The sequence below is a fragment of the Drosophila hydei genome, unplaced genomic scaffold, assembly GCF_003285905.1.
Source record: "Drosophila hydei strain 15085-1641.00,03,60 unplaced genomic scaffold, DhydRS2 tig00008121-arrow-pilon, whole genome shotgun sequence".
In the NCBI taxonomy this organism is placed as follows: Eukaryota; Metazoa; Arthropoda; class Insecta; order Diptera; family Drosophilidae; genus Drosophila; species Drosophila hydei.
This window is the reverse complement of record NW_022045832.1, coordinates 2395416-2409460: the sequence shown is the minus strand read 5'-3', so window position 1 is coordinate 2409460 and position 14045 is coordinate 2395416. Positions and strand designations below refer to the sequence as shown.

General features: G+C 37.9%; 1 protein-coding gene across 1 annotated transcript; it reads right to left on the bottom strand.

Moving 5' to 3' along the window:
* Positions 1–6400: 6400 nt before the first annotated feature.
* Positions 6401–8463, bottom strand: LOC111599577 (kelch-like protein 15). Its single transcript, XM_023315251.2, has 2 exons — positions 8291–8463; positions 6401–8233 (listed from the first exon to the last, which is right to left on the bottom strand). Exons 1-2 carry the CDS (start codon positions 8368–8370, stop codon positions 7072–7074), a joined length of 1242 nt encoding a protein of 413 aa, XP_023171019.2. The 5' UTR covers positions 8371–8463; the 3' UTR covers positions 6401–7071.
* Between the last annotated feature and the right edge of the window lie 5582 nt (positions 8464–14045).

Here is a 14045-nt window from a genome sequence, read left to right as displayed (position 1 = left end):
GCAATATTTTTTGCGCAAGAAACTAACTGGCGAACAGTTGACTAATGCACAACAAAGGCGACCATCCAGAGCTGGGGCTAGGACCAGGACCCGCACCAGAGATCGAGAATTCATCTAACAAAGGGAGGGGGCGTGACGAAATATGTGAAATCATGAATAAACTGCCATGTGCATGCATTAAAAATCCGCTGGTCTGCATGAGCTTCTATCGCCGTAACACCCACTGCCTGGCTGGCTGTTTGTGCAGTTCTAAGTCTGCAGTGTTCGGTTGCCATTGCCTTTGTGGCACTTGCCGTTTGCCGTTTTATAGCCTGATCCCATTGAAAATGGGAAATCAGGGTATAATGGTTTTGTGCAAATGTATGTAACAGGCAGAAGGAGGCGTGGCAGACTCCATAAAGTATATATATTCTTAATCACGACAAGCCGAGTCGATTGAGCCCTGTCCGTCTGTCTGTCCGTCCGTCTGTCCGTCCGTCTGTCCGTCCGTCTGTCCGTCCGTATGTGTGAACGCGTCGATCTCTGCTTCTATAATATGTAGAGACTTGTAGGTCCGTGTATAGCACGCGCATGTCAAGTTTGTTTTAAATATTCGATAACTATTCGCAGAGCACGGCTTAGTAGATGGATATGAATTTAAGACTCGATTTCAACGAAGTTTGGCATTTAACAAGATTATTTCATTCGCTATTTATAGTTAAATTACACACGAATATTAACATCAGCACACATGCTCAGTCCAGTCTGTATCTATGTACATAGACTTACTGCTTAGCTTGCCAGCTGCATTGCTCGTTTTTCAGCATTCGCCTTACGGTTTTTTTTTGTGTTACGGCTTTTTCTTGGTTTTATGGGTCTGCTGCTGCTGCTGGCCAGGGTCATTTTTTCTGCTGCTGCCAGCTGAGCTTTAGTGATGAAGGGAGCAGCTTAAAAATGAATCATTTGACTTTTTCTTATTCAATAATTTATAAGAATTAGCAGAGATTTGCATTTTTTCTCTCCACTCGCAGTTGGCGCTGCAAATTCCTATTTAATTTGATATTTATTGCAGGCAATTTCATTTTTGCTTGCTGCATATCTTTCGCATCTCGTGGCTGCCGCAGACCTTGCGGCTTAAAGTGGCCAAGAGCCAGAGCAAATCAGACTTGTCTATTTTGTACATTGCAGCTTGCTGTGACCGCCAAAAGTTTCGCTATGCGAGTGCATTTGCTGTTTGACATTTACTTTCGAGGCAATGCTTTGTGCAACCGCCGTTCAACTGATGCTTCATTAGCAATGCCAACAAAAACGAAATTGAAATCCAACTCAAAATGGAACTCGCGTTGTTTCCTCTACTGTTGCGCTTTGTTTAGCTTTGCTTGACATGCTAACCAAATGCGCGCTTATTCTTTATTTGTCTTTTGAATTTGCATTTGGCAGACGAGCTATGGCATTGTGGCCGTCTCCAGTGATGGGCCATGGCAGCCTTTTGTGCTTACTCCTTTGGCATTGCCATTTAAATTTGATATGTTTGTTGTTGTTACTGTTGCTGTTGCTGCTGCTGCTGTTGCTCTTGCTGTTGCTGCTGCTGTTGATTTTAAATTTGCAGCCATCTTAAGTTTCTATTAATTCCGCCAAGCGCAGAGTGCCTTCTACGAAGTTTATCGTCCTGCTTGTATTTAGCAAGGACCTGGTCCTGCACGCAGTTGTTGTACTCGAGCTGCAGCCATAGCTCTTAAGTGAACTGAACCGAAAGTTCTTAAATTATTGTAATTTCATGCCACTCCAGCATGCAGCAAGAAACTGCTGACAGACTAAGCACCGAGTGCCTGTCCGTCTGTGGCTCTGTCCTCGCTCCCGCTTCCCTCACTCGACTTAAAGTTGTGTAGTAATTAATTAACTTTGCATGCATAAGAAATGAAATACAAATAACTTTGACGTCTATGTACATAATCAAATTACGTATCTGTTTTTGCCACAAACGATGCTCAACAGGCCACTTCAATCTTGCTCAATTCGGCAACTTAATTCGTTGCACATATCCTTATTAGACTGACTTATGATAACACATTCACATACTTCGTATTACAACAGACACTAATTTGTGTGCAGAGGACTGCAATATGAGCACTCATCTGTAGATGGTTCACATTACTTGCTTTTCAGCTTACTGAATACCGAATAGTGCAGCATCCAATGAAATTGTCAATCAATAAAACATAATTAATTCGACTGTGGCCTAAAGCTAAACACATACATGAAACAGATAGCACAAATGAACTCAGAGTTATTTGGGCATTACTGCATAATAATGATCTGCATTCATTTAGTATTGATATTTACTAATTCCATCATTAAAGTATGTAATACAAATAACTGGAATATTTAATAAATGTGCTTCAATTTTGGGGCGAAGCAAAAAATGAAATTATTTCCTTTACAGTTTAGAGTTTGAAATCTCTGACTGAAACTATATATACTAAAATATATATTAGTGTATATGTATATATTATTGGCATAAGAATTCTATAATTATATCATAGAATATATATGTTCATGTTTGCAGAACAAACACTTTGCGATTTATGTTAATCGAAATGGGAAAAGTTAATTATTTAAATAACATAAATATTTTTGTATTTATCATGAAAGTTTAAAGTGTGAAAGTTTCTGTGTTTTATTGTGGCTTTTAAATATTTCGAGTCATATCTAGTTATTTATTATTATTTATATTAGCAATAACTAAAACAAAAATGCCATAAAGCTAAAAAAAAATCAAAAATGTTCCTCTCTTCTGAAAATGTGTGCTTGGCGTGTTTAATAAAAAAATTATAATGAGCTATATGTATATACATACAAAATATATTTTTAATTTAAATTGTGTATCAAAGTGAATGCTGAGCTCATATTAATTAATAATATTTTTAATATCTAGTTTTTTATTTATTTTATTTGCTCTTTTATTTATTTTTTGGTATTCATTTGATTTGGTTGAGATGCCATAATCGATTTTATGCAAATGATTTATTCTTTGCAATGGTTTTGCAAACACTCAAATCCATTACAGAATAATAATAATAATAATAAAATTCTAGATGTGGACCGTAGAAATAAGCACACACACACGCACTCGTTGAGAGTCTGTGAGTGCAGAAACCGACCCATTTTGGCCACAAATAAATAATTTTATTTTCTGTTAGAGATGCAAATGTTATGCAAACAAAGAAAACTTCCTAATGGAATTTCTCACATGTCCGACATATGCATAAAACCTTCTAAACAAACATTTTACCCACCTCGACCACCCATTGGGCATTGGACAATGGACAATGGGCAGAAAGCACTTCACACACATGTCAAAAACGATGCGGCCAAAAAATTGCTTAGCATGAAAGTGGCTCAAGTTTTGCAATTTGAAAGACGATAGAGCTTTGAAATTCAATGGCCGCCCAGTTCCAATCCCAAATATGTAAATACTATTCCCACATACACGTACATACTATCTTAGTATATGGCTGTGTGTAGTATATGGCTGTGTGTGTGTTTAGGGTAGCTTAGTTGCTGCTGCTGTAGGTATTTGTTGTTTTTGTGGTTAAGCGATGCTGCATTGTGGTTTTGGTGCACCAAGCTAATGAGTTTGTGGCTTTCGGGACAACGAGCATAATTGCTTTTAATTGCAATAAGCGAATTATTCAGACTTGTAGTTGTGGTCGACATTACCCCAGAAAATAAGCTCGCTGCAGCTGCGCGTTGTAATAAATATATATAAATAAATTTGTTTCCATATTTTAGCTATCTAATCTTTATATTAACTATAACTGTTGCAAACGGCATTCATTTCGAACAATAAAATTGTAAACTCAGGTTTAAAACAAATCAGAACGCTAAAATCTCTGCACTGCAAAGAAATTACTTATAGACATGCTCTTAAATTGACTCTTAGACAGCTTGGGCACTAGATTCATATTCCAAGTGTTACTTCAGAGCATAGCTATGACAATTATGCTATTTATATATATATATATATATATATATATATATATATATATATATTTATATATTTATACCAAAGCTCTTTTATATGATATACGTTTTTTTTCTTCAATCTAATGAACATGTGTTCAAAATCGGGAAGTTTCTTAGTCTATACACTCGTTATAAGAACATGCCTTTAAATTTTCTGTTCTTCACTAAGGTCACCAAGGTATAAGGTAAAGGTCTAAATAAATATGTATGTATATAAACTTATAGTGCTCACTTTAAACTGGAATACACACAAAGAGTTTTAAGAGAGCGACGTAGTTTAACGAAGTGATCTAGAATATATACATATATATATGGGATAGTATAGTATATAGTATATATATGTTAATTCTGCATCTTTCATATCTTTGCGCTATTTTATATACGATTCCCATTTTCAATGGTTTCAGGGTAAAAAAGTCCGTAAGAGAACTCGATATTTTATTAGGTAAATGTGGTATTTAGTTAGATACAGTTTTGCTTCACTTGCCCTCGTTTATCATGTTCTTTCAGAGTATGAGGCAACATCAATGTAATTGCGGTTATCATGCGAATGCACCTGTACCAAAACACGACATCTCTCAAATAGCTGGTATTATAAATTGTTACGCGCACTGCCTTATCAGATCGCATTTTAATTTCAATTTCGCTTCCAATTAGAAATGGTCAATTAGCTAATCAGGCTTTAAGTGCGGCCTTTAAGTTGCGGCACCTAATTTGCGGCTGAGGGGACGAAAACTTTTTGACAACGCTTGTTTGACAACTGAAACAATGGCAGAAAACTTTTGCTGCCATGCGAAATGCCAGCTGATAGTTTATCCCATCTTGGGCAGCTCCTATAGAGTGTGCCACAAGCATCGTTATGCCATTCTCCGAGTCGTGAGTAATGGCGCCTCAAAACGCACTCGCCGCAAAACATGAAAAGTAAAGCCGCTTTTGTCTGTCACTGCTAGCTCGAATGTTCGCGTGTGTTCGAGTACGTGTGTGTGTGGTGTGTGATTCCAATTAAAGAGAGCCAACGAAACCACAATAGGATTATCACATTTGTTGTCGGTAATAAATGGCAATAAGCAGCCAAATTGAATTCGCTTTTGTGTAGTTCAATCGAATGGCCGGGAGTATAATATTAAATAGGGTATTGCATAGTTTAGTTCAGCTTAAGCTCGAGCTCAAGCAACTTTCGTGCTGCATTTAATCGTTAATTTTAATTTCTAAGAAACTGTCCAAGTTGGCTTGGAGGAGACGCCTCTTGCAGTCGTTCATTATTGCTCCTTAAATCGGCCACTTTTAATTGCATTCATCAATCATGATGGGAGCAGCATCAAAGGCGTATCTTGGTGCAGCTTTTGGCGTAGCTTTATCTCCGACTGTCTCCAAAGTAAAAAATAATTATTTAAATTCGTGATTATTTGCAAGCGATTGTTCAGTCATTGATTTATCGTTTTCGGCTTAACTGCGGACAATTGAATCATACGAAATAAAGCCGAAATTGTTTGCATCGTAATTTCTTTAAGCCGCAGTATAAAACAATAAATGATGGAAAATGCATTTATTATTAACTTTGTCGTTGTTAATGTATTTTATAAATTTCAACCAGCTGCAAAGGGAACGTATTGCTTTTGTTTTTACGTAATTTACATGCATTAAGTTAATGAATTGCGTATGAAAGTTTCCCGACTAACAAATAAAATATATGAAATAAAATTTATATACATATAGGAAAGACTTTATACCAATTTCAGATTTTTATTATCCTTCAATTGTTGTCTTAACTTGGACTCAGTAGATAAGAAGACAAAGCCTAGATTGAGACCTTCACAAAGATCCAGTATTACATGGTTCATGGTTGATGCCTAATGTTTCTTTTTGGAACTTCACTTGCAGCTACTTAGTGCTACCAGAGGAAAAAGGACTTTTTAATGTTTGCTTCACATTCAACTAATTACGACATTTAGCAAAATATATCTGCATCCTTTAGACAAGAAACAGACTGACAACAAAATAAAAATTAGCCAATAATTGTTTTATACCACATCATACCTATATATTCGGACAACCATATCTTCTCTGTTGATTATGTAAATATTAGCCTAATTTAACTGGAATTACAGATGCCAACCATACATTTTTTATACATTGATTCGTGCTACCTGAAAAAATTAAATAAATATATTTTTTAGAAAAATGCAAAATAAAAACAATAAATGCGGAAATGTATCGTTAAGAGCTGTGTTAAGAACAATGTAAATAAAATTCAAATATATTAATCGTCATATTTGTATCAAAATATTTGCACAGCAGTTGTTCTATGCCCTGTAATGATTCAAAGTAGTTTCAAAGGTATATTGAGTTAGAATAAACGCATAGAACAATAAAAATCTTTTTATTTACATGATGCTAAGAGTATAAAAAGTTCCCAGATTAAAATTGTTTATATTCCTGGGATTACCGCCAGCATTCATACGAGCTTGATGAATGTTGGGCCATAGGAATAGGTTAAAATTTAAATGCATTTCAAAATGTGTAGCTTGCAGAATGATGTGAGTTTTGTGTATAGAAAAATGTGTTTCAAAATGTGTATCAACTAGTCGTCGGACGGACCTTAGTATAGCTACCTCTTTGTCGTTGTCGTAACTGCCGTTGCTTGAAATTGATGTTTATTTAAATTTTTTCGTGTTTTTGATTACTGTTAGCATACACAAGCGTCCGAGTGTTGTTATTGTATTTGCATTGCTAGTGTTTAACTAACATAAACACACGAACACCAATTGCCACACATGCCACTCAGACACACAGAGAGAGAGAGGGAGAGGGAGGAGGTCGCAACACTTAGTTCATAAACGTTGACAATTAATATAGCAAATGGCAGCCATTGAGCTAATTAGAAACGCTCAATGCGAATGTAAAACAGAAGCGGGAAATGCAGCCAAAACGGCTGCTCGGACTAATGGAATTATTTGTAGCAATTACATCGCACCCCAGGGTGTATTTGGACTCGCTGAGCCCACACGAAGCAAACAGCCGCCCCCAAACGAATGGGCAAATCGTTTTGTAAAATGTTAATGAAAATCACATGTCTGCAATAGTTTTGCAATTTTGAACCACTGCCTGGCAGCAGGGCAAGAAATTCGAAGGCTTGAAAGGCTTTAGGGTCAGATAGTGGTGCGGCCCGGCAGTGATGATCTGCTCCAGATAGATATTGAAATGCTCATAGTCCAGGTACTGCCATTTGGGGCACTTGTAGAGATGATGATGACCAGCCAGCTCATCGATGACCCATTCACGCTGCTGCGTATTGTGCATTTGAAGTGGCTTATGTAGCGGGGATTCGCTGTGTATGAAGTGCTGTGTCACCGTGTAGGATAGGCCCCCATTGACTGTGGAATGGACCGTGGGATTGGAAAGCAATTCCGCAAGCTCTGGCTGCGCTTGCTTGGTCTTCAGCGAGAGTATATACCATGCTGGCATCAGATTGAATCTTACGGCCTTCATTAGAAGCTCCGTATGTGCCTTGCGCGTCTCCCACTCGTACATCAGCCAACGAAAGGCGCTCAGAAAGACCTCCATCTCGGAGTTAACGGCGATGACACTAGTTGTGAGCATGTCATAGACTTGCTCAGCCTTCAGTTGCAAGTACTCCACTGTTGCCACGGCTGGCAAAAAGAACCGATTCACTCGAGTCAGCAGCAGGGATTGCAGCGTGGCCGTCGGATGGGGCGTTGCCTGCAGATATAGCTTGAAGGCCTCTCCCTCACGAAAGAACTCGATGTTTTCGAAACAGTACCACAGCTGGTTTATCAGATGAGGCATATTTAGAAAGCGCGCAGCGAGATACAACTCTATAATTTTACTGCGATGTGGTATCATATCCGGCTTGATCATCCATTCATAGGCCATTTCAAAGCCGGCCTTCGTTAACTGTACCACGTTGACAACGATCAAATTGGTCGAGGAAAACTGTTTAAAGTATTCTGTTGACACCTGCAGCACTGCCAAATGGCAATCGAAGGTGTGGCCATGCACAATCACCTTGACGTCCGTATGAATGCCATTTTCCACAACTTTGGCTATGGCAGCTCTCAGACTGTCTTGATTACATATTAGATTACATTTAATGGACTCGTCAAATAGAAATCCCATATCTATTAGAGAACACGGCGTAACATGCTCCAAGGTATCTGCTTGGTTTTCTTGGCAGCACTCGATAATCTTCTTCAGAGTTCTTACGTCTCTGCAAATAAGTAAGCGGTGTTTAAAGGCTTTCATTTCTTGTGTCGAGTCTACATACAACTTTACAGTTTTTGTATCAATAGCCAACGTGCCTTCTTCATCCTGCTTAATCGTTTCCTCCACGTTCGTCTCGCCCATTGTATAACTTAGAATTTTCTTTGTTTTATTTAGCCTATTTACTACACAGAATAAAAATCAATGCCCACTTGTAACAAGATACAAATTGTTTTAAACGTTGCTTAGGTGTATCTGCCGTCTTAGCACAATATTTGTACTATTAACAGCTTCATTTGCGGCTAGCAAATAAAGCCCGGCCAGTCCAACTACACTCAAACTGCATTCGAACGGCACCCAGGCCAAGCCACAACTACACGACTTCAAATCTCTAGTTCATTGTTCGTTTTTAGTACCAGCTTCTGCTTGAGCTGAAGGGCTTAGGTTGAACGGAAGTCGGGGCGATTATCTATGCAGGCAGCCCCATGTGCTGGCCGCCTCATCTCATATCAGGCTGACCACAAATTCCAGCTATTACAGGCACCGACTGTAAGCGGAGGCTGGCCAAGATTTTATGTGCCAACAACAAGCAAACTAGTTAACCAGTTTACCAGTTACCAGTTGGGCATTCGAGCATTCAGGTGGTGGCTAAGCGGGCATCGAGCCAGAGCATTTGCAAAATTGGGCTTAAGTCGCAATTAAGCAATTGCCAAACTATCGAGTGTGCTCGGATTGGACTAAGCTAAGCAAGCATGGGCAACTGCTCTCTGCTTTTCAATAAAGCTGCGCTTTACTCATCCGCCATAACTCTAGCTGCAGGAGGAGCAATAAATAGCGACAGCTAAGTGTGGCATGGGCTGCACTCAGGCTTCCCTGATTTGAATGCATTGCTCTGCATTTACGTGCTTTGGCTTTTTAGTCCAGTAACAGGCAGCTCTATACAATATTTAAAGCGCAAATGCTGCACAATGTTGGCCAAGTAAGCTCGAGCTCAGGAACAGCTTCGTCTCGACGCGACTCGACTCGCTGCTGGTATGGCAAGTGCCACAACTTGCGGCAGTCCACAGAAAGCAAATGGAGCATTGCGAACAAAATAAAAGCAAACAACAATTTTTTTTAATGCTCTGCAATAGCCAACTTCGGGGCTATTCGCAAGCGTTAAGGCAACTTTGCGGCGATTTTTTCTTTAAGTGGAAAACTTATGCCTTTGGCATGGTGCGAATGCGTTGCCCGCAATGAAGCTGAAAAAGTACCTAGCAAGCAGCGTGAAAGTGGCTCAAATAGAACCAAGCTGAGCTTGGCCTTAAGCACAATTTCATGACATGGCACACTTAAAATTTGCTATAGACTTAATTGAAATCGAAACTCAAATTTCAATTGAATTTCAACTTTAATGCTGCTGCACTGCCAAAAAGCCGAAATGATTGTCGACTCTATGCTCTGGCCAATGAATATCAAATTACCATAAACAATACAATTGAATGAGCAGCAAAAATATAAACATAAACTCGCACACACAGCTGAACTGCAATGGCCATAGACACATGTCTGCTAACTCACACAATCACACACATGCTTATATATGCAGAGGCAAACAAGCGCATGTTGGCGCGACATCAAAATGCTAATAATCAGCGTTATGTTCGCCCGTTTCGATATCGCTCATACGACGCTTGCTCCCGCGCTAATCCCAGCACGCAGCATCAATAAGTCAAACACGTCAATGGCAAGCACTGCCAGCAAAAGAGAAAAGAACCAAAAAAAACAACAACATAAAACAATAATACAACAGTGCAGAGTAAATAACAGGGACAACAACAAAAAAACATCAAGAACCACGATGCTGAGCCAAGCAAGGACAAAGACGAAATTTATTGTTGCTCAATGTCGCATTTATCATCACTTTATGCTACTTAATCGAGTCGTCGGCGTGCGTTTTTCTATGCCCTGTTTCCGTTTCGTTTCCAAAAATGTTTCATTGTTTACTTTTGCCTGTTACTGCGCTGTCTGTGTGCGTCAAGCACACGCTTATGGTTTTTCCAGCTCACACACACTCACACGCACACCCGCACACGCACACGCAGAGAGAAAAACACGCACGTGCTTAAGTATTTTTCAGCGTCTTTTTATGCTTTATGGCGCCATTGAATTCTTCGTTTGTTTTCTTATTAAAATATAATTTATATGTGTAGTCGCAGCAAGGACAAGGGCAAAGCCAAAGCCAGGACCAAGGCATCAATTGTTTAATGGAAAACGGAATCAACAATAACAACGAAAAGATATATGTCATCAGTTGCCAGTTGAAACTTAGCTCCTGCCTGTACACGTAAAGCCCGATTGACATTTATTTTCTTATTTATGTCCACGACTCAAGGAAATCTTTGATTTACGAAAGTCAGAGCCTGCCTGTCTCTTGAGCTATTTGACAGCAGGATGAGCGCTGCCTCTGCTTCATTCATAGAAAGTGTTATTTAACAATAATTTCGATTTCAATTTCAATTTTGAATTTCAATCAAGGAATCAAAGAACTTTCAGGAGAAATGCATTCAGCTAAAATATGTAATCAATATTAAAATCGTAAGCTTCACTCGAAAGCTTAGGCTTGTTTTCAATTTAATTTACCGTCAAAAATAAATGAAAATTTAGAATTTAATTCAAATTTGTTAATAATAATACATGTACAAATGCGTGCAGCTGTCAGCAGCAATTGAATGCGTATAAAATAAGTGCTTGCGGTTGATTGTAACAGTTGATTCAGACATATTTATTACATTTTTGTATTTAATGAATTTGATTGAACAAACTACGCGCACAGCATTTAAATAAATTTTTGCACATTTATTAGCGAGCTCACATCGTTTGCTAAATTCCTTATTTCTCTTTATTATTTCATTTTTAATCAAAAATATTCAAAACTCATTTTAACATAAAAGTGAGTTCTATGGCAAATACCAATTTAAAAAAAAAGGATTACATATTTATTTGTTTTTTGTGTACTTTAATTTACTTCTGAACTGAAATCTCAATCATCGCATACATATTTTAAGTCAAATATCCAATATTCTGCATTTAAATAAAAATTTTATATTTATTCTGAAAAATATAGCAACATTAGTTCTATTGTAAACGCCTGTAAAAGCAAATCTTTTTTCCGGAATGCAGAGCTTTATCTACGATGAATTCATATTAAAATTGTTACAAATTTACTTTATACGTTAAACCAAATCCGAGTAATAGACTGCGGCATCTAAGTTTATTTTGTAGAAAATTAAATCGAATTTAAAATAGATTTACATATCTCTCATGATATTTTTCAATCAACATTTACTTCAATAATAATAAATAAAGGTGCTAAAGAATGAAAAGAGTTTCTGTTGCAAGTACAGGAACTATTTATTATTCTTCACCTTCGATTCTATAAGAGCTTGAGTTTGTATTGAAAGTAAAGAAAATATTTGTTTTTCTTTACTTTGAAGTATACAGCAGCTGGAATTTATGTTTGAAATAAAGAAACTATTTTTTCTTTACTTTCACTTGCATCGGCGTACCTCCATTCAACGAGAACTCACATGCATTTCCATCAAGCTAGTTTGCTTCTATTTTATATGTGCTTTTAGATAGTAAAATAATCAAAGTATAGAGCAATATATGATGATGAACAGATAATGAACTCTCTGCGAGCAGACAAAGTAAATGAATAAAGAAAATTGCAATTCCGTTTGCAAATATTAACATTTGTTCTTTCTATCTGAATCATTTTGTGTATATATCAATAGTAATACAGACAGTGTCAATCACATGCCATAAATAAAAGAGAGCTCAACTTTTTTAATTATGTGAAAGGGCAAAGTTGCGAGCGTGTGAATCTGTTTATTAATCAACACTTTGTACAGAAATAGACAAAGTTGTAATGAGTTTATTAATCAACCATAAATTTGCACGCCAGTGTTGTGCTCAGCAGATTGTCATAAATTGTAATGGGCCACAGTCTACGAGCAGCAGATTTCGAGTGTCCATCAAGCATGGCCCAAAAGCTACAGCTGGTAAGTCAGTTGGTCATTGTCAGGCTTTAAGTGAAAGGCCATGTTAAAGCAGTGCACGCTGTTGTGATTGTGACTGGCCCAGCGACCAGCCAGCTAATTAATGTGCAAAGTGTCAATTAATCAATCAGTCGATCGATCAATCCTAGCACCCAACTGCGACGGACTCACTGAAAACGCAGTGCCAACGATTACCGACCAAATCCTCTAGTCAAAGGCGAGCAATCTGTGCACGAGTGTGTGGGTGTGTATTGGTGTGTGAGCGTGTGTGTATTGACAGGATAAATTCAATGAACTGTCAAAGCAGGCAGCTGCAAATAACTGGTGACGGCGGCAAACCGGTCAAAGAGTGCATAAACAAAACGTAAAGGGCAAAGCGAAAACTGAAAGAAAAGCAGAAAAAAGCAAATAATAAAAAGGAAACCAAATTGAAACGGAAGACGACTCAAAACGTTTTGTCAAATAATAGCAATAGCAAATGTATCCAAGTGGGGAGTGCCTTGCCCAAAGATGCCCTGCTTTCATTTACAAAACATGTACATTTTTCGTTTATATTTATACTTTATTCTGCTGATATTTATTTTAAAAATCATATAATATCATTTGAGAAAAGGTCTATGAAAGGAAAGAAAATTTAAATTTGATATGAATTATGGCTACACAATTATAGCATTTGATGTTTTCTATTTATGAAATTAGAATAAGGGAACTCTTGAATTTTATTTCTATTTACGAATTTTGAGTTTAATAATTCATGAATACTATTTCAAAAGAGACAAATATGGATGAATAGTTATGTTAGAGTCTTTCAAGTTAACCTTTTATACATGAAGATAAACATTTGAACATCTACACAGACCCCTCCTAGGGCCTTTTTAATCTGTGCAGGGTAAATATAGAAAAAGGGCGACAATCCACTGGCCGTTTCGTAGCAACAATCTAAGAGCTTTGTGTAATGAAAATGTTTATCTAATACTAATGGAGGCTGTGGGTGGGAGGGCCTTGACGCAAAGTGCCAACTAATTATGAGTAAATTATATATATACGCGTCCTCAGGCCGTTGGAATGTCTAAGTCGATTGAGCCTTGAACAAGGCCAAATAAATCGAAATTGCTTTATAGCTCAAATATTTAAGGAACGACTCGATTTTCAATCATTTCTCGTTTCGATTTAATTAATTGTGTAACTGGCAAATTGTTCAAAGCTTATGGTTAAGTGGCGGCATTTGGAATCGTGTCAGATAGCTGATTATCGAATTGTCAAAAGTTGCCACGGCTACTTTGAAGTTTTGCCTCTGTAACTTAAATGAGCTGCAAATTGCAGATGACAAACAAAATTGAGCAGTTTTAGCTTTAAAGCCGCTGCCAATTCCACAAGCGCCACAATTAATTGCGCCACATAAATTTGCCGAGGGGCAACTCTACGACTGTTGCTCACTGTTTTTGCTGTGCGTTGTCCTGATTAATGCCTGACAGACAATTTGGCACTTCAGGTGGGATCGCTACGTGCGAGTTGGTTAGATTCAAGCTCTGGCATAATTTGACAAATTTTTATGTGCATCCATTTGGCTTTCACTGTCGCAGTGGCAGTCACAGACGCAATTGTTCCAAGATGATGATGGCATTGCCAGTCGTGAGCACTTAACGCAAATGGGTTAAAGTCTGCACTGTAATCCATTTGGCAATGCAATCGAGGTCTAATCGTAATGCCGCCTCCTGTCTGGGCGCAGCCAACAACTGGTTGGGTAATTAAAGCTCTTGGTTCAGCTTCTGTGCTTAG